The 19,993-nt window shown below is 39.9% G+C and overlaps 2 protein-coding genes across 2 annotated transcripts; both read right to left on the bottom strand.

Annotated features, from left to right (window-relative positions):
- Positions 1-2,183: 2,183 nt before the first annotated feature.
- Positions 2,184-4,986, bottom strand: LOC116334821 (procathepsin L-like). The gene is made up of 9 exons (XM_031758364.2): positions 4,846-4,986; positions 4,476-4,580; positions 4,114-4,256; positions 3,782-3,979; positions 3,500-3,691; positions 2,973-3,138; positions 2,757-2,862; positions 2,529-2,632; positions 2,184-2,359 (listed from the first exon to the last, which is right to left on the bottom strand). The coding sequence occupies exons 2-8, from the start codon at positions 4,573-4,575 to the stop codon at positions 2,533-2,535; spliced, it is 1,005 nt and encodes a 334-aa protein (XP_031614224.2). The 5' UTR covers positions 4,576-4,580; positions 4,846-4,986; the 3' UTR covers positions 2,184-2,359; positions 2,529-2,532.
- A 4,264-nt stretch (positions 4,987-9,250) lies between these two features.
- On the bottom strand, positions 9,251-14,249 carry vgll2b (vestigial-like family member 2b). Its single transcript, XM_031758205.2, has 4 exons — positions 13,931-14,249; positions 13,172-13,514; positions 10,792-11,238; positions 9,251-10,325 (listed from the first exon to the last, which is right to left on the bottom strand). The coding sequence occupies exons 1-4, from the start codon at positions 14,015-14,017 to the stop codon at positions 10,282-10,284; spliced, it is 921 nt and encodes a 306-aa protein (XP_031614065.1). The 5' UTR covers positions 14,018-14,249; the 3' UTR covers positions 9,251-10,281.
- Positions 14,250-19,993: the final 5,744 nt, after the last annotated feature.

Genomic DNA, 19,993 nt, shown 5'->3' on the forward strand with positions numbered 1-19,993 from the left:
CATCATTCTGGAAAATATGTAAAGTCCTCATAGAGGTGCTTTTACTTCTTGAAATTGTAGGTGGCACCTCAGCTTACACCCACTCAGTGAACGTTGTTTTAATGAGTTACATGAATGATCAGGATTTATTTGACGTGTTACCCCATCTTTTTTCTTCTTTAAAAAACTGAAATGAATTATTGTCTTCATATGTACGCATATAACCTCTTGCAGACTGATTAAAATCTCTACATTTTCCCACAAATATGGAATTTCTGTCCCCTTTTGACACATGATTTTTTCCTCATCACCTCATACCAGTAGAGGCAGTCTGACATCACTGACTGAGTCTAGTTCTGTTGAAGACTTCTTCCTGATAACAGGTAGGCATCCAGGCAACTGCTGGCACACAGCTGAAAGAGTTTATTTGCATCTCCAACTTTGCTATTTAGGGAAATAACAATAGTCAGTTGTTACAAAGACCTGTAAAGTCAAAGATTGTGATTGGGGATTTTTCTCTATGGATGGATGGATGAGACAAACTTTTTTGGTTATTTGGAACTATATAAATATATCTGAATTAACTTGAAAAGTATGTTATAGAACAGGGTGAGTGCACTGAAGGCCCACCAGGAGCCACACTGTTTCTGAGGAGGAGCTGGTGCTGTGGTGTCCATGAGCTGATGTTGGATGGCATGTGATCAGTTGGTTAGCTGAGCTGTATGCTAGATTAAGGCTACCAGACTTCACACACTACATAAAAATTCTTTCTTGCTTGCTTACACTTCATTACTGTGTTCCTATACATTTACATTTGCCAGTCAAATCATCTTTCACTTTTGCATCTTTATTTTTTAGTGCTTTTGATGAATGATTCAGACTCACAACCTTTCAAAAGGCACAAAATACTAAAAATAAAAACAGTAAAACTGTCAATGGAAACATTAAGCAAGGAATGTTACTTTAAAAATTAAGTTCAAACACAGAGGAAACCAGAAAGGAGACATTTCTCTACAAAATGAAGTTTCCACTTCTGAAACTTCTTGCCCACAGCTGGTTTTTTTCACCTGAGGTTTGCGAGCCAAATGTCAACGAAGCAGCCAGTATGTGAGGGTGTATCTCATTCCACATTTCAGACTCTTCTAGTTCGTTTTGAATTATTTAGTCCACCTTAAAGTAATTTATGTCAGCTGAAGCTCAGCTAATATTCTCAGATGTGTCCAAAGAACCGTGAATAAAATTAAGCAAGAATCAGTACAACATTAAAAGCCCCTTTTGCATATTTTGAGAAGATCATAATTTATTGTTAAACACATAAGTTCTAAATGAGGTGAAGCAAACAGACGCTACTTTTCTGTAATCTTTAGAAAAAACTACAAATACATAATTTGGGATGATGATGAAGTATTCTTTCTGTCAGGTACATAACTTCATCCAGATAAGTTGTTTTTTGTTTGTTTGTTTGTTTGTTTGTTAGTTAACTGGTATACTAAATGCTTATTTGTTTTGTTTTTTTATAGAAATTCATAAAGTCTACCAAGCTACACTTCAGTCTATAAACTGTTGGACAAATACACAATTTCTATAGTTTTGCTGCTGTACACCACCGCAATAACATTTAATTCAGCCATATTTCAGCTTTAATTCTGTGGTTTGGCAAAGATTTTAATTAACTTAAGTACCTGTTAATTAAATTTTAATAGACTGTTTAGGAATTAGCTGCATCAAACTGGCTGAGAGTATTAGCTATATTTATACATAGACCTTATTTACAGGCATTCATTCTTTTTAAGAATAAACCAAGTCATAAATGTAGCCTAAAGATTAGACGATCTGTCTGACTTTGTTTTTTCCATCATTTGCACCGACATCTCTTTAGGTCCCATCTTGAAATTACAATGAAAGGTTTAAAACAAAGGCATCACTTGCCACAAAACAAAACTTTTTGTCAGTGACTTGTCCAATTACTTTTGAGGCTCTAATGAAGAACTATGTGTAAAAATGACTATAATTAAAGTAAAATGTTTGTTAAACCTGCTGAACTAAAGTTGAAAGTCTGCACTTCAGTCGCATCTTAACTGTATGATTTAAAATTGTGTGGCGGGACAAAAATTCCCACTGATGTTGAATATCTCTGTCTGGATAAACCACTGAATGCTTACAAAGCCAAAGACCACCAACAAAGAGAAACACACACAAACAAATGATTAAATCACTGTGAAATATTTTATTTCTTTACATTTATTTACAATTTTTGTATGAGTTTCTATTAAACATAAACCAGGACAAAGGGTGGCTCTTTACCCTGACAAAAAATTAAATAATAAAAATAAAATTAATGTTGATTACATCCCACTGATCTCCACCTCACTGAGGAAACCTGCAAATGTGATAAATCAGTCAATAAACTGTGGGATGCACAAATATTTTTTTATTAATCTGTGCACATGATCATAGGTTTGATATGTTTAAAAGGAATTGTTAATGAAATTGTTAAAAAAAAATCTTAGTAGAGCTAAAAAGAAAAAGTAGTTTAAGTTTCTTCTGACCTCTTCAGACCAGAGGGTAGCTTGCTGCAGTAGCAATCCCACACTGGTTGGATTTGTTCCTGCTCATCTTAATGTATCCCTTGTCTCCCCATTCAAGACCCCAGCTACAGAAAGAAACAAATTAATAAACATTTAGCAGATAAACATGTAACTGAATGTAGAGACATAATAATCTGCATGTATTACCTCTCAGTAACTATTAGAAGGAGCATCAATCAAGTTATTTACCTGTTCTTGACCAGCCAGTAGTCATTTCCATCCTCAGTACCATAACCCACAGCCAGCACACCATGGTCCAACTGTAAGCTGCTGCACTGGGGCTCATTATACACTCCTAGAAATACATATCGTTTAGACTGAGAGGTTTAAAAATCAATCAATAAATCTTCACATTTCTTTCTCCATATAAGATTTTTATTTGGCACTTTCAACATGGTGTTTCACCTGATTCGTAGAATTGGAATGACATCGGAGAAGCATCAATGGCTACAGAAATGGGTCCAATGGTGGCCACAGCCTCCTTCAGGGCGTCTTCATCACCTTGACTCACATCAGTATAGCCAGTGGATGTGGCTCCAATATTATCAGGATTATAACGGCATTTTCCATCCTAATCAAGAGAAAATTATCTACTGACACATTTTGCAAGTCGCTATTGCAAAAATATAAGCGATGAGAGCATTTACCAAGTGCTATAGTTTTAAAGATGAATATAAAAGCAGTCAATAAATTGACCTTGATCAGATTTGCTTCACTAGATATATTTTTTTCCACAAAGTGGCAGTAAACTAGACCAGTTGCATGCAAGTCTATTGATATGAATAATTGTCTTTTCATCTCTAACTCGGTCATTTGTCAAGATAATGATAGTCAAGATATGAACACTTTCAAATGTACTTTCAAAGATTATGATTTATAATCAAAACATTATAACATTATGATAAGCACATTATTCTCCACTCTTTTATTACCTCGGCCTCATAAGGGTAGGACTCCTCAGTGTCAATCCCTCCATTTGCTTGGATGTACTGGAAGGCATAGTCCATCAGCCCTCCACCGCAGCCCTCATTGCCATAGTCTCCCGAGCAGTCGACCAACTGCTGCTCACTCAGAGACACCAGCGTTCCTGTCTTCCTGAAGTGCTGACCCTCCAGTGAGCCAGTCTGCAACAAGGATGAGTCAGTTTGAAACCAACAGTTGAGCAAAGTTTCCTGCTTTACAATAATAGAGAAGACTACGCTATATGTACTCACTGCACTGAAGGCCCAGCAGGAGCCACACTGCTTCTGATCCTTGACATCAGTGACGTATCCCTTATCCCTCCAGTCAACAGCGTCGGGCAGATCAGTACCTTCAGGTAGTCTGAAGAAGGTAGAGCCACGGCGAGGCAGAGAAGCATTAAAGGAGTGAAGACAACCCTGGGAAATCACTCGTTTGTACTCTTCATTTTCCTGATGAAGAAAAACAAAATTCTGGGGTTATGGGGTTTTTATTCAAAATGCCATTCTCTGTGTCGATCTATGCTAATTGCAGTGAAAATGCTGATGACCTACACATAAAAACCTAAACAGACATACAAACATACCATGTCAGCAAAGTAGGTCATGCCGAGGCGGTAGGACTTCAAACCCTGGTCTGCCAAGATGTTGTGTACAAGCACAAATTTGCGGTTGTTGAGCCAGATCTGCCTCCGGTGAGCCTCCTCTGATGGAGAGTGGTAGGATCGTTCTGTGAAAAAGAATTATCAAAAAGAGAGTGAAGGAACAAGTGATGAATCTTTAAACATTAACAATCTAATTTCCAGTGAGAGATTTTTGTTTATTCTAGTCTTATAATGTTATACAAGCATATGAGTGTGAGCAAGGTCAAATTTAAGACTTTAAGACCACAAAACATGATTTGACAAAAAGCTAAAGCAAAGAGGAGAGGAAGAGTCCACTATCTCACCAAACTTGAGTTTCCAGGCATGAAACTCCAAATCCTCCAGAGAGATGCTGGCACAGCTGGCCACAGCCAAAACAGCAGCAACAACAAGCAGCAACTTCATCTTGACTGGACACAAGCAGAAAAAGACAGAAATTCTTTGTGGTGTGCAGAAAACCAGACAGCTTGTTTCTGATGGCTGTCACATCATGATGTTGGATGTCACTTTCACACTACCACAGTATCCGCTCTACGTCCTGTTTTTTTTAAGTTTCTGTTTCATCTCTCCCTTCTATTCTTTCTCAAATGAATGAATCTCTTCTTTTTCTTGTCATCAGTCTGTCACTAAAAAGTGTAGTCTATGTGTGCACTTGTCTGCACTGTAGCTACTCACCTGGCTTGATGTCAGTGTATGTGCTGAAGACTGAGGTAGAAGCACCTGTGGGCGTTGTAGAGCTGTCTGAGGAGTTCTTATATAGCCAGCTACAGTTATGACTATAGTATTCCAGTCAGGTGGCTGTCAGCAGGTCATAAAAATGAGTCAATCATTGAAATAGACAAAGGTGGACTACATTAAGAGGAGAATCGCACGATGACACTGTTTTGAGGAAATATTTTAGTCAACGTCAGCAAAAACACTGAACGTTACTGTCATGAATCCTGTTTGCTGCTTTTTTGTTTGGTTTTTGGGTTTTTTTGAGGGCATGATCAGTTTTGGTTTAGTCATTCACGTTCAACAAACACCATATGCCTGTATGTGTTATTGTTATGTGTTTTCCCCTGTAATCTGTTTCACACCACAAAGAGATGGGAAGTCTCCAAGAAGAACAATAGCAGAAAAAACAAAAACAAAGCAGCTGTACAGAAACAACACAGCGTGTGTGCTAATGCGTCATCCACCTGCGATCTGAAACCTTAAGAAGAAACAGAAGAAACATCATTCTGGAAAATATATAAAGTCCTCATAGAGGTGCTTATACTTCTTGAAATTGTAGGTGGCACCTCAGCTAACACCCACTCAGCGAAAGTTGTTTTAATGAGTTACATGAATGATCAGGATTTATTTGAAGTGTTACCCCATCTTTTTTTCTTCTTTAAGAAACTGAAATGATGTGTTGTCTTCATATGTACGCATATAACCTCTCGCAGACTGATTAAAATCTCAAAATTTTCCCACAAATATGGAATTTCTGTCCCCTTTTATCTGAAAGTTTTCTTAGATTTCTTAAAGTTTTGAGCTACTGTGAAAACAAGCACGCAGCCACACACAACTTCCGATAAACTCTATTCTGAGTTTGATATTGTCTGATTTATGATTCATGCGGGTTTCCACTGACAGTTATTCTGCACTTCCTTTCTGTTTCCACACACACATCCTGTTTTTAAGCTTGACTGTAAGGCCTGATTTTCTGGGCAAATCCCACCTATCTTTATCAGTGCAAATACAAAAATGTGCATTTTGTCTTTAAATTCTTCCCTCTAAGTAAGATATCACCCTTTTTTACTGGCAATTCATCTTCTGTAACTGACGTCTGTCTGTCTGACTGACTAGTGGTCACAAGGCTTTAAGTGTTATGACACCCATAAAGAAGATATGGAGTGGGTGGGAAACTAAGAACTAAGCAAAAAGATTTCAAGGAACTCTTAATTTAGCTTATGCCATGCATCTGACATCCCGGCCGAAAGCACAGATATCAGTATTTGTACACAAGACTGGGGTCATTTCTGTCAGAGTGCAAATAGTTTGAATTCTAATACCTCTGGGTCAATAAAAACAAACCATATGCTGTTTACTTTCTATGATAGAAATGTATAACTATTGCTACAGTGCAGCTTTGCAGCAGTATTATAATGCTTTGTATATTTTTAGCAGTGGCTAATGTAAGGCATGACACAAGAGGACAGTTCATTAGTGGTAGAAGTACACAGTTTTTGTTTTGCTTTTGTTTGTTTTTTTACTTAAGTGAAAGTAATACTACTTTGTAAAATATATTTAAAATTAAAGCCTGGAAGCCAAAATCCTCTTAAGTAAAAAATCATATTATGTGTGAAGAAAAAGCAACTGTGACTGTCAGTGTAGGAACCAGACAAATGTGCAGAGTCATAAAAAGTATTCACAATAGACGATCGTAGACAAACATGAAGATTTTAATACAGAACAGACAAAAATCTGCATCTTTTAAGATAATAAAGTTGCCTTTTTATTTTTTTTTATTATTAGGAAAGTTGGTAACCATATGGGAGCAAGGATTAGTGGCTGACATTACTGAGCATTTTCTGAGAACCACTGATTGCCTCACTTGCATTATGCATTGCTTTCAGTAAGAAACCAATGTAATTACGCCACATTTACACAGAAAAATGACAGTGTGAAAGATTTTATTGATTTTTATGTGTTTATTGTATTTGTTTTTATTGTGAAGTCCAGCAGAAGTGGTCAGGTGCAGCATAGCATGAATGCATAACAAGTGACAGGTTCACCGTGAGTCAGCACAACAGCAAATACGAGGATGGAAGTTCACAAATCAAAGTTTGCACATTTTTGTCTGCTTGTTTGTCTGTTTGTTTCGGGAAAAATGTGGAAGTAAAGCATGTGAATATGTTATGGTAAATGGGTCTAGGACTTATTTGGAAAAATTAAAAGTGAAGAAAAAAAGTTTTGCGTGTGTTTTGTGATTTCCGCTGCCACTTGTTTATACTACATCACATGTTTTTCTTGCTTCATTTTTATTTGTCTCCTTTAGCTTGCACATGATGATTGTATCAGTTAGATATTAACAGTTAAAACAGCAGGAAAGTCACATGTTTAAGAAATTCAGATGAGTAAAGCGCAAAACTCAAGTTTACTGTCTTTTACACTCAGTAATCAGGTTATAAGATTCCAGTTTATTTAAAGAAGGGAGGATGACAGTTGATCACCGAGTGAATCATATGATTACCAAAAGTATTTTGAGGATTTGCATCACAAACAGTAAATTTGTATTTGTGTATATTGTGCTATTTCTTAAATCTGTAAATCTGTAACATAATGTATTGTTAAATAGTCTAGTCTGTTTCTGTAACCCACATAATTTCCTTAGGGATTAATCAAGTATGCTGATTCTGATTCTGATAAATATCAGCATTTGATAGGCTGAATTTGATGAATGTGACTCTAGAACCTGTATCATGTGACTACCACCAATGAGCCATCATATGACCTATTGTTTTGAATCTGGGTCAGCATAGGGCTTGTCTTATTATAAACTCTTACTGAAACCAATGCATAATGCAAGTGCAATCAGTGGTTCTCAGAAAATGCTCTGTTATGTCGGCCACTAACCTTTGCTCCCATATGTTGAGATGTTTTCCTGAACACATTGTTCTCAAATTTCTGTACCATGTTTTTTTTACACACGATTATGTATTATTTTTATTAACAGACAGTCTTATGCACATTTATAAAAATATCTTTTCAGTGTAATGATTATATAGCTGGAGCAAATGCAAGTTTGGTTTTTTTTGCATTGGGCTCGTTAGTAGCTATTGATAAAGCTATATATAATCAACCAAGTAATCAACAGTGACCTCTGTACTAAGAGATAATACTGGTCAAATAGTTATGAAAAATGAACTAAAGCAGTTCATAGTTTTTCTTAATTTTGTGTTTTCATAGCTAGTTTTAGTTAGTGTTGCTGTAAAAGCACCATAAACTGTATCTTGGCTGCATTACAGCAGCTCAACCTGTTGTAAGTGTGCCCTGTAAAACCTTTATTTGTTGTTGGCTTTGTAGTGCTATAAACACACCAGGAGATGTCACTATTTCATTTGGTTGTAGAATGTTTCAGTTTATAAACAAACATGGAAACCACGAAACCACATCCACTTTCTCTTAGTAATAAAACGAATGAATCAGTAATTACTCAAATTAAGCTACAAATTTATGTTAAATCAATCATTTTAATCTTGGTGTTATCCATGATGAGTCAATTTGTGCAATGCCTTTCCCATACAAACTACACTTGAATGCGCTGCTTCACATTATGTGGGATTTATTGACAGCCATGTACTGTAATGTGACAATATCTGTGGGTGCATACTTACTATGGAGTAGATCCTGGAGGGTTAAAAAAGAAGACCCTAGTGCCAGCAACAATACTAGAATGAAAAGGCTGTAAGGTGGTTGGAATGGGAAGCTGAGAGGAAAGCTAACCCTGGTAAACTCTTTTAATTTCATTACTCTACATGTTTCCTCAGATTAAAGCCAATCACATAGTTGGCTGCTCTGTTAGGGGGGCGAGGGGTCACACATAACAGCCACTAAATTGTGACGGTGGCCAAGACTGGCATACCTTAGGGCATAATCTGATTATCAGATCAATAACACAGCAACATTTGGTGCATAGCTGGGATGGCTGGCTTCTTCTCTGGTTACACATGGCTGGCATTTGCCACTCATTCCCACTTTATAGGTGACAAAGTGTGAATGCAAGTAGGAATTCAAATGGAAGGCCTTTTAAATAAGACGAGGTGCACAGCGTAACCTTGATCACATCTGGCTCTGCTACTGTATCTGGGAATCAGACAGCTATGAAAATGTCAGGGCACCAAACAAGTGTGCAAAATTAGAAACAGGCCGAAAAGCCTTCATCACAGATATGTTACCTGACACCTGGAGTCTTTCCATGGAGCCAAATTTCTCCAGGCTAATATTAGTATTTATCATCTGGAAATATTACTCTCTTATATTCATGTTGCTAGTATCGTTCAAGGTAAACATTTATGAGATGTGACAATGAACCATAAAAATATTTATTGACATCACATTCTTGGACACAAAAAAATGAGCACACTGAAAAAAGGAAAAAATAATCCCACAAATATTAAGAAAGCCAAAATTCAAAATGTCTATGAATGACAGAGAACAAAAGAACTAAAATGGAACAGCATCAAATTGAAAGTTCAGTTTTATCTGATAGTTCTGAGCAAACAAATCGTGGTAGATGCGAGAGAAACTACGTTGATGATATCCTCCACATAAGATAGATGATAGATCTGGTATGGTCAGCTTTATCACCTCTTTTAAAAATATATATATAAAGCACAATCAGCTTGACACAAAAATTTCAGAACACTGGCCAACCTAATATTTTAGAAATGCACATAAACACCAATAAATATAAACACTTTATTTCAGAGAGCAGTATTATATAATAACAAACACAAAAGGCCTCATGATGACAGTCACAGAGCTTAAACTGCCATAATTGCTGCTCTTGTTTATCACTGAATGTTGCATTTGTGAAATGCAGATAAGTGGATAATGAAAACCACTGTACCAACACAGAGCATGAGACAGAGATAACCAGGGACATTGGAGGAAATCCCTACTCTCTGCTATTCATCCCTCTGTCCCTCCATTCATCCTTCCATCTCTCTGTCCTCTGCGAAAAACCCAAAAAAAAGTCTGGTGTGATCCTGTCTTTCTCAGTCCAAACAGGTCACTGTGGCTCACACCTTGCCAAGGTCTGTGCAGTGACAGGAGAGGGAGACCAAAAGAGCTGAGAAAAAGAGAGCAACAGCACAGATTACAGACAGTTCGGACACTCTCCCTCTCTCGCTCCCTCTTTCTCTCTGCTTTATCTCCATGGTGCACACACGTCGACCTGGAGCAAGGCTGTATACTGGCAGGGGAGGCTAGAAACAGAGTGAAGGGGGTGGGTAGATGGGGATGCAAAGTGTGTATGGAGGAGGGGGGCGGGGGATAAAGGGACCCGCTGCGACAATAGCAAAGTAGGTCCAGGGACTAATTGGATCTGGTAATGGCTGGTCACTGTGACTGAAGGGCTCGTTAGAACCAGTAGAGCTCCTTGCCTTTCTTGTGCTGCTGGAGACCTGAGGGGAAAAAAAAGAAAAGGATACAATGAGGAGGACAATGGCGAACACAGAACACAGGTTGTCATGGAGTCTACTTGTGCCAAACATCCTGTTTTTGTGGGGTGGCGGAGCTCCTGTGATGATTATGATGTGTCGTGTGCATTTGTGAGTGTGTGTCTGCATGCGTGGGAGTGTCTATAATGGTGACTGAGTTATTTAACTTCCTGAGTGTATATATGTTTGCATTTGGGCATTTGTTTTCTATACAGAACATTACAGGGGCTGAAAGTTGGTACAGCAGTGTGCAACAGAGTGTGGGTGCTTGTGTAAATGGTTATTTGACAAGTATTATTCATGAATCTTTGATATTTTAAAGTTAGGGTTGCTTGGTGTGTTGTGTTGCTAAATTTAAATGGATGAAAGTTCAATCTTGCGCTAAAACTGCACTGTACCATCCAAAGGCCTCACATGGTTGAGTGGTTACCTGCATCCATGTTGAGTGCCAGAGTCTGGCTGACATCTCCTGGGGGAAGCAAACTGGGCCATGAGGTAGTGGGCTCCAGCTTGCTCACTTCATAGTGGCTTGGCAAGGTGGGGAGATGAGGTGGCCTCACAGTAGGCATGAGTAGGGGCCCATAGTGGGGCTCCAAAGCTGAAGGTGAATAAAGTTCATGGAGAGGCCGTGGGGGGCCGTAGGCTTGGGCCTGAGGATATCCCCAGCTTTCTGGTGGGTGAGGGTGGGAGTGCGGATGAGCGTGTGGATGAGGATGAGCGTGCGGGTGCTGCAGGCTGGGGTGTAGCCCTGATGCGTACGGGTCCATGGAATAGGAAGGTGCACCGGTCTCACAGTGGGAGCGACTCTGAGGCGAGGAGTAGTTACTGTCCCAGAAGGATGGGGGGAAGCTTCGTCTACTGCTAGGCGACGGGGTATCTAATAAGGGAAGAGGTGGGAGAGAAGAGGTAGGAGGAGGCACAACAGTCAAATTTAGGCCAAGTCATGAACTGTTGCACAACTGCGTAGTGAATTGAATTGATTTATAGAAGCAAATGGAAAGGCTGGAGCTGTGCAGGAGGAGCAACACATACTAAAACATAGATGTCACTCACATGACTGCTACACCCTCTGGCCCAGATATCTTCCCCATTGGATCATACTGTCACACCGTCCTAGCCCCAACAAGACACAGAAATAAACACAACCACGTTCGAGCAGACAGAGGGGAGTGAGCGCTAAAGAGAAAGGTAGAAAGGGCGATGTCCCTATACCCTGGAATTCTATATAAGGCAGGCGCTCTGACCTGGAACGAGCCCAAGACTCACAGGGTCTTAAATCACTTGCTGTGGTGACATCTCTCACTCTCCTGTCAGCTCACTACTTTTGAAAGTCTCACAACACACTCAAGCCGACACAGACACACACACACACACTCAAAAAGCAATTCTGGCCCCGTGCTAGCACCCGCCAACCCTCTCTTCTGTCTCCTGCACCCCCACCTGTTGTTTTCTCTGCTCCCCCACCCTCCTCGCCCTTGACAGAATGTCAGCAAGCCATTATATGTTTTTAGCAGTATAATTTTCCCTTGGGATATTTATAAGAAAAAAAAATGCCCTATGCATCCCCCCAAGAGGCAGTGTTTCCCACTGCCCATATCACAATGACCGCAACTTATATAAATCTGACTGGCAGGTGGGCAACTGACTGAGCAACCATTGTGGGGCAAGAGCTGGAGCAAGAGACAGAATGGCAGCCATGGAGACGTTTGAAGGGGATACCGCAGCGAGGCTGTGCGCTTACGGTCATGTATAAACATAGCATCTGTTGTGAGGCAGGGAGCGTGCACTGGTGCTGAAATGAAGACGTCCGACTCAACAAGGAAAGAGACTAAAACCGACAGAGCAACAGAGTGAGTAGACGCTTTAGGCCCTACATGGATATCCAAAGGATATCGTCAAGCTGGCAGTAAAAAACAACACTGGCATCTTTAAAATATTCATTTCTACATTTTTTTTTTTACTTTACATCTTGGTGCAATCAGATTTAAAACTGTAAAAAGAGGAAAGGAACATCTTTACACAACACTAATTTGAGCTTTTTTAGGATTCTTTGGATGATAGTTATACATTATCTGTAATTGGTATTAACATAACCCACAATAAACTCATAAATCTACAGCGTCTCCTGATGATAAAGTTGGCAAAACATACTGAAACACAGAGACACAGAGTCATATTTAGACCCGGGAGCCAGATACTAGAAATCTGACTATAGCTACGTCTGAATTTGGGATTTTCACCCGCAAAACCAATAATGCACGCTGACTCTCTTGTGCCTTTTTCAAAACCTTTTAGCCTGGAAGAGTCAAAGTAGACCCATTTGACTTCCAACTGCTTCTAACCTTCTTGACCCGATGCCCCGACCTTTCCAGGGACAACTTTTTGAACAAATGAGCCTTCAATTGACCAAATCACCTGTGTGACACTCTGCTGCGCTCCCTGTCAGTTCAGCCTGTGTGGCCTCAAATTCTCATGCAAAATATCTCAACTGTGACAAATATGGCACCTGTGCTTCCCTAAATACATGGGAGGAGAAGGATTTAGTAAGGAGAAAACCCACAGTCGTCATGTAAACACGCCAAGAATAAATGGGGAATTAGTCTATTAAAGATTTTATAAAATTGATTGGTGTTGCTTTATTGTTGTGCATATACTGCACAAATTTGATTTTATTAATACATCTTGAAATGTTTTGGTGGGTTTTTTTCAGTTTCTTTAAAAACACCAAACATGCACTATGACTTTGTATTGCTGGTACAAGGACCTTTATTTGAATCAAATGATAATTCTGTATGGGCAATGAAATTTACCTGTTCGCTGATGTTCTGGTGCCCGACGTTTGCCCTCACCATCCATATAGGAGCTGAGGGCCCTGGAGAAGTGCTCGTCCACAACGCTGCTGATGTCTCCCTGGTAGTAGGTGAAGAGGACACAGCGAGAAGTCAGGTATTCTGCCTCGGGAGCTTCCTGCTTCTCTTTAGGGCCTTCCTCTGGCCTTGAAGCCGCAGGAGTATAGGAGGAAGAAGAGCTGGATGAAGCAGAGGAGGAAGTTGATCCTCCAGTGCCTGGGCCCCCAGACATCCCCTCGGGGCCGTTGGGAGTGTCCATAAAATCCCGGCAATGAGATGAAGCGCTATTTAGACCTGTGGCAGCCTGGCGCGGTGTTAGAGGGCAGAGAGAGGAAGAACAGGGAGAGAGTTGAAACAGGTGTTGCAGAAGACAGTTCTGGAGCTGACTATGAGACATTTTGACATGATGCTCTTCTTTGTATCAGGCAGCACTGGTATGTGTAATCTGTGTGTGCGTGCGAGCTGCTGTGCGCTAATTAGTGGGTGCAGAGTGACTTCTGTGCTTGGTGTGACATGTACAGATATAAAGAAAAAATCTCAATAAATCAAAGTAATTCTTAAATCACAAACTTAAACAAAAAAAAATAACTTTTTGAATCTGGTTGTTTGCTTTTACGCACAAGCTGCATAAATTAGCATATCTGTTAACTAGCACAACAGGCTCCAATACTTGAGATGAGAGTTATCACAAGAACGTTTCCACATGTGCTCATTTCTTACCTGGAAGTTACTGATAAAAGCGGGAGCAGTCGGTGCGTACGGTGCGTAATGTCCATAGGCTGGGTACATAACATCCAAACAGCTCATGGTAAATGAGCGATGTCTTCAATGCTTTGTTGAAACCGACCTTAGTGAGAGAGAGAGCGTCAACATTCCGTTTATGTCGGAGAGAAATGAGCTTCTTAGTCGCCGATCAGTGCACAAAAACCCGTTCCAGACTCGACATAGTCACCCCAGGAGGAGCGCACCTCTCCGCTTTCCTTGCGTGCGCCACACAGCTGCGGTAGCAAAATGTGGTGAGGTTTATGGAGCAAGCATGAGGGTGTCCTGTCCTGTACATCTTTGTGTCAACCCCTCCCACCTTTACCAGCTCTCAACACCCCACATCACCGACATTAAGACTCCCACTGGCATAACATCTATAACAGATTGCTTTCGAGCAAATTTGACACAGTACTGAAATTAACTGTCTGATGGGTGTAATCACGTAAAAGCTCATTTAAAACATATAGGCGTAAATTATGCCAATATTTGTGAATATAAAATTCAAAGAGTGGGCAAGAGTGTATTCTAGAAAAGCTGTAAGCACACAGTAAATCATTATGACTCCAGACCATCGTAATCCTGGTGTAGAAAAAAAAGGGTTAAATAGAATGTCATCTAGTTACACAAATAGATTTGGATGAAGTCACTGAGCTTTATAACTGGCCACACAACAATGAGCACATGATACACGCGGTTCAGTGACTTTTTATTCGTCTCCATGTACTTTGGATACTTAAAAACTTTGTGTTCAGTCCAGGTCGAAAGTGTATCCATGGTCTTAAAACAGCTATCGGTTGCCAAGTAAACCCTCAAGTCATCTGAAGTATTTAGTGGGTTCCGAGAATGACACATAGGTGTCAACTATAGGTTGCATACACTGGTCATACCAGCATAAAGGAGAAAGGGACTCTGCACAAATCTATGACAAATTATCACCTATCAGAAGTGCAAATAAAAAGATATTTTCACACACAATAACACAAACAGTGACAATCACAAGCACCACAGAAGCACGGAATTCAAAACAACAACCATTCAATGTGAAGAACACTTTTTCCAATAGTGCAGCCTCTTTTGCTTGTTTTAAGTGTTTACAGGTGCCTGATGTTTAGGCATGCCAGTCTTTTTGACAGGCACTTCAGAATGCCTGGGAGAATAGTGTGGAAAGTTTGCAGAATTCCATGGACGAGTGTCAGATGAGGTGGAATGTCTCTGATGTGTGCTAGTGGACGAGCTCCTCGGGAAGTTACATCGTTCCTTTGCTGCGTTCTCTGGATGCAGAACATGACCAACATCTTGCTATGCATACATCATACATACTGTGAATAACTAGTAGCAGGTTATTGGCATGCTAGTTAATCAAGCATGCTCTCAAATAGCACTAGATATGCTGAAATATGTAAGTTTTCTCTTTTTCTATCAACCTTTAATAATTATTATTTCGCAGCAAAGCTGTGTGATATAATACTCTATAATGCATGGCACTGCATTGTATATAATCCCAAGACAGCAACTCAATCTCACTTTCTAAGCCACATAAGTATATTAATAACCTTATTTGGGCATTAGCCCTGCTTCCCTGCTTCCAGTCCATTGCCCTTGCAGTAAGTTGTGGAATAGGGGCTACCAGATCCATGTGCATGCAGGGTAATGTAATGCAGGACGGCACAGGACTCAAGGAGAAAGAGAGTGATGCAATGCTAGAAAGCTCACTGTTACACCAGCGTGATCAACAGCTGCAGCTGACGGAAGGGAAGGGAGGCCACTATTAGTATTAATGGCCATGACTAAATTTCTCTGTGTCTCTGTAACTCTTTCTGTCTCTGCTCTCCCCCCCACCCCCACCCCTCCATTACCACTTGTCTTCCCTAGTGATACACACACCTTATCTCTATTTAATCACCCTGTCTTCCCCAGCCATAGCCAACCCCTGTGCACATTTGCGATTGCGTGTATAAGAGAGTGCTGCTGAGTGTGTGTGCACACATACATGTGGCCACATTTGTCATCAACTGACCAAACTAGGAAGACAGCGAGAGAGACAGTCAGCCTGCAAGAACATGGCATAGGTCCCAAAGTCCAAAATTTAGTCAGCTGCTTCATTTGTTTTTCTCAGTGATATTTAATAGTGCATGCCAAACTCTGTGCATGGGAAGAACAGTGTGCGCACATCTTTAATTTATCTTGCGTGTGTTTCTGAGGGGAAATGTGTTTGGTGGTGTCTACATTTACGTGTATAGGCTGAAAATAAACACAGGTTACATCACTCCTTGTGACCCCTCAGCACATTTAAGCCCCGCCTCTCTTAAAAGAGGTCTGACCAGGCAAAGTCTTTCATTGGCTGAGATTTGCGGGCCGGCTGAGGTAGTAATGGCAACCAGGTTTTATTTAGACCACTATTCAAATTGCAACACCACCATTAATAGTTTATACTCTGTGCTAGAAATACCTGAGAACATTAAAGAAATAATTGTGAATGCTCCATGTACCGCTGCCTTTTTAAAGATCACTGAAGTTAAACTGTCAAAAGGGATATAAAGTTTATTAAGATGTAAATGCCATTGAGGAAAATGTGATCAGTAAGCATATGGTGATGGCCTGTAAAGTGGGGCTTGCAATATGAACCTGAAACCATATAACCTACCTCCTGAAACAACAAGTCCTTTATTAAGGTCTCAGAGTGGCTTGGTCCCGAGGGGGTCGGCCCCTCAGGATTCCACTGTTGTTTATATGCTTCAGTGAGTATGTGTGCCTGTGTGTGCGCGTACGTGGGTGTGTATGTGCATGTGTATATGTCCAAGACAGAGATGTACAGCTGCCCCGTTGTCCAGTTCACAAACTCATCTCAGCTGTTCAAAATCATCACCAAGTGTCATCAGAAACACAGACACCCAGGCACACACACACACTCACACATGCATACATACAAAGGGCCACATATGGACAGGTCTGGCTCATTCAACCTTCTACACAAATGTTGGTGATAAATCCTCTGTGATAGAATGTGCATGTGTGCAGCTATTTTCTTCGTCAAACAACCTCCGCTTTGTCTCCGCAGACCACCGAGGCCCAAGTTTCCAAAGTTTGAATCTACAAGTTAGTTAAAGAAAGTTAAGAAACATGCACCAATTTACCGTTTCACACATCACATGCATTTGACATTAATCGCCATTTTCCACAGCAGTCTTTACAGTGAATGTTGAATGTATTTTATTTGAGGAAGTCTATGGGTTCAGGAGCCTACAATTTAAAAAGAAATCTAACAGAGAGCATTCTGGCGCCTAAACAGTTTCTCAGTTTGTCAACAATTTTTTTGGTCTTAAGTTGCACATTACAATTCAATGTTTACAGCAATTTTTCTAGATTTCTTTAAATATTAAAGAAATAATTTAGAAAGTACCTTAGATAATCACCATCAAACACACACATGTGCAATAACACTAAGTGCAATACTCTTTTTCTGAAAAAGTTGTATTTTTTACTCAGTTGTATAAAGCATTTGCATTCTATTTTTATCCTATTGTATATTTTATTCTATTTATTCTACTGTATATAGTATTTTATTTTATTTTATTCTATTCTTTACAGTTGTGTACAGTATTCTTATTTCTATTCTATTCTATTCTTATTGTATTCTAATTTTGCTATATAACTTTTGCACTGTCCACTTCCTGCTGTGACAAAACAAATTTCCCACGTGTGGGACTAATAAAGGTTAATAAAGGTTATCTTATCATATTATTCTGAATTCTGACAACTACCACGCCCCAAATGAGTATTTCATGATATCCATTTTCAGGTAATAACACAATCAGGGAGCTCATTTGTCAGCTGTTGCTCCTTCCAGCACTAATTTACACGAATTACTTTGTTGAGCAAGCAACCATGCAATAATACCAGTACTGTTGAGGGCTGGGAAAAACACTTTCATAAATTTAAAACCAAGGTTTGATTTGCAAAGAAATCAGCAATAATGTTTTGGTTTATTTTTAGAATCAATGCTCTTAAATGTGCAAAATCGCTGGTTATTTAGAAGTAGACAGACAGATAATAGAAAAGGCTTTTTTAGAATGTATTTATTAAACAGATCTGTGATACACTGACAGAAAATAAAATTTCACTATTGCTGGGGAGTCAATCATACAACAAGCGATGTGCTCCCTAGCTAAATATACTCAATTCCCACTGTATTGAAGGCTAACCTTATTAAATGGGTAGAATGTGAATTAACAGCATCCTCAGAGAGCCTGACAAGTGCTACATTCCTAACATCCTATTGCTGAGACAATTTTGCCGTCACATAACTGCAATGGTCACCGGAATGAGGCACACAAAATAACAAATTTACAAACTCATTGAAAAGCACACACAGATATACAGTAAGGCCAAAAGAAAACATACAGACTCAAGAAAGATGCACACAGGACCTCTCATCTGGGCATGTGGGATTGTCACCTTACTGCCTGACATTCCTGCTTCAGGGTGCCAGCAAGGCCTGCAGTTAGAAGGGCAATGCTGGTGGCAAGGGGGTGGAGGGAAAGAGATGCGGAGGGTGGACAGAGGGCAGAATCACAAATTTGGCGTGTCACATGGTCAAACAGGGAAGATTTACGACCGATCAAGTTCCTCATCAGCAGCATGGTGTTGTGGCTTTAGAATGACAGGTATGGGAGTGAGATCAGACTCCGGCTTTAGTTTGTACACCCTTTCTGGCAACTGCAGCCAGTGTGACTGGCTCAAGATGGCAGTGTTGCGGGTGGTAGGCATGAGTAATGCAACGGTCTTTCCTTATGCTCGCTTTAACATCGTTCTCAGTGTTTACACGTGAATCTGAACATGCAGATGTGACAAAATCATAAAGAGTACATGCAGAGACTGACACAAACTTAGACAAATTAGGTTAAGAATCAACAAGACAAACTTTCAAGAGAAATTCTTGAAAAAAAAAATTCTCCTGCAAACATGCAAAACAGAGATTAGCAGTTATTTAATCATTTTATGTCTCTCTCTTTCTACTCTCAGGAGCTATGATTTACTCACCGGTGACATCATGGAGACCACAGCTATTTTTATTGGCTGGTAAGCAGCCAGCTCTTTGCCATGCTATGCCACCTGTCCAATCCACAGCAGTCAACAAGCCCCAGGGAAAAAAAAGTCAAGCACCCAAAAATGATTGAGAGATGAAAGGTGGAATATGATACATGCATGCCATGCTACTGTCCTAGGCATGTTTCACAAGTCAAATGTCTTGTCACTGCTACTGGTTTGTCATCCCTATTTGCATTTGTTCTTCGTTCACCGAATTAAGTCAGCTATATTTCCCATACTTCAACACTTATCCGCATTACTTCATCTCTGGAAGAATGGCTTTTATGATAGCTCTTGGAACATCCCTGCCATTGTCTGAGTTTTGTATGTGATCTAATAAAATACCACATACTTGCTGAGAAAGGCGTGTAAGCATCACCATTTTATTCTCCTTTTTTTCCCTGGCAAAATTATGATCTGTGTGTGCGTGTGTGTGGGGTGGGGGGGTGGTGCAAAGATGGGGTTATTCCTGGCCCTGTATCGTGCCTTCTTAGGTGCAATTTAGTCACATGCCACGTACAGTAGTTTGGGGTGGAGGGGGTCACCATTTCAATTAAGTGCCCTGCATGATGTTAACTATTAGAAACTAAATATTACAGAGGCTATAAGCTTGTAACATAAATGACTGTAGATAATACCACATGTTTTGGAAGATTAAAGTTTGTGAAAATATATGAAAAGTTGGTCTTGAGATGAAAATGACTCTGGGTCTTTGAATGAGTGGGTATATTCTTAATGAGTTTATAAAGGATGACTCACAAGCTGAGGCAATATCAATACAGACACATTTGTAATTAGTGTCACCGAGTCTTGCATGGTCAAAATCAAACACATGATAAGCACATAAAGGAAAAGTTAACTTCAAGAAAAGGATCTTCTTGTGAAATGCTTTTTATACTCGTGTAAGTGAGCAGAATTCCTTTATAATGG

The sequence above is a fragment of the Oreochromis aureus genome, linkage group 19 (genome assembly GCF_013358895.1).
Source record: "Oreochromis aureus strain Israel breed Guangdong linkage group 19, ZZ_aureus, whole genome shotgun sequence".
Taxonomy (NCBI): Eukaryota; Metazoa; Chordata; class Actinopteri; order Cichliformes; family Cichlidae; genus Oreochromis; species Oreochromis aureus.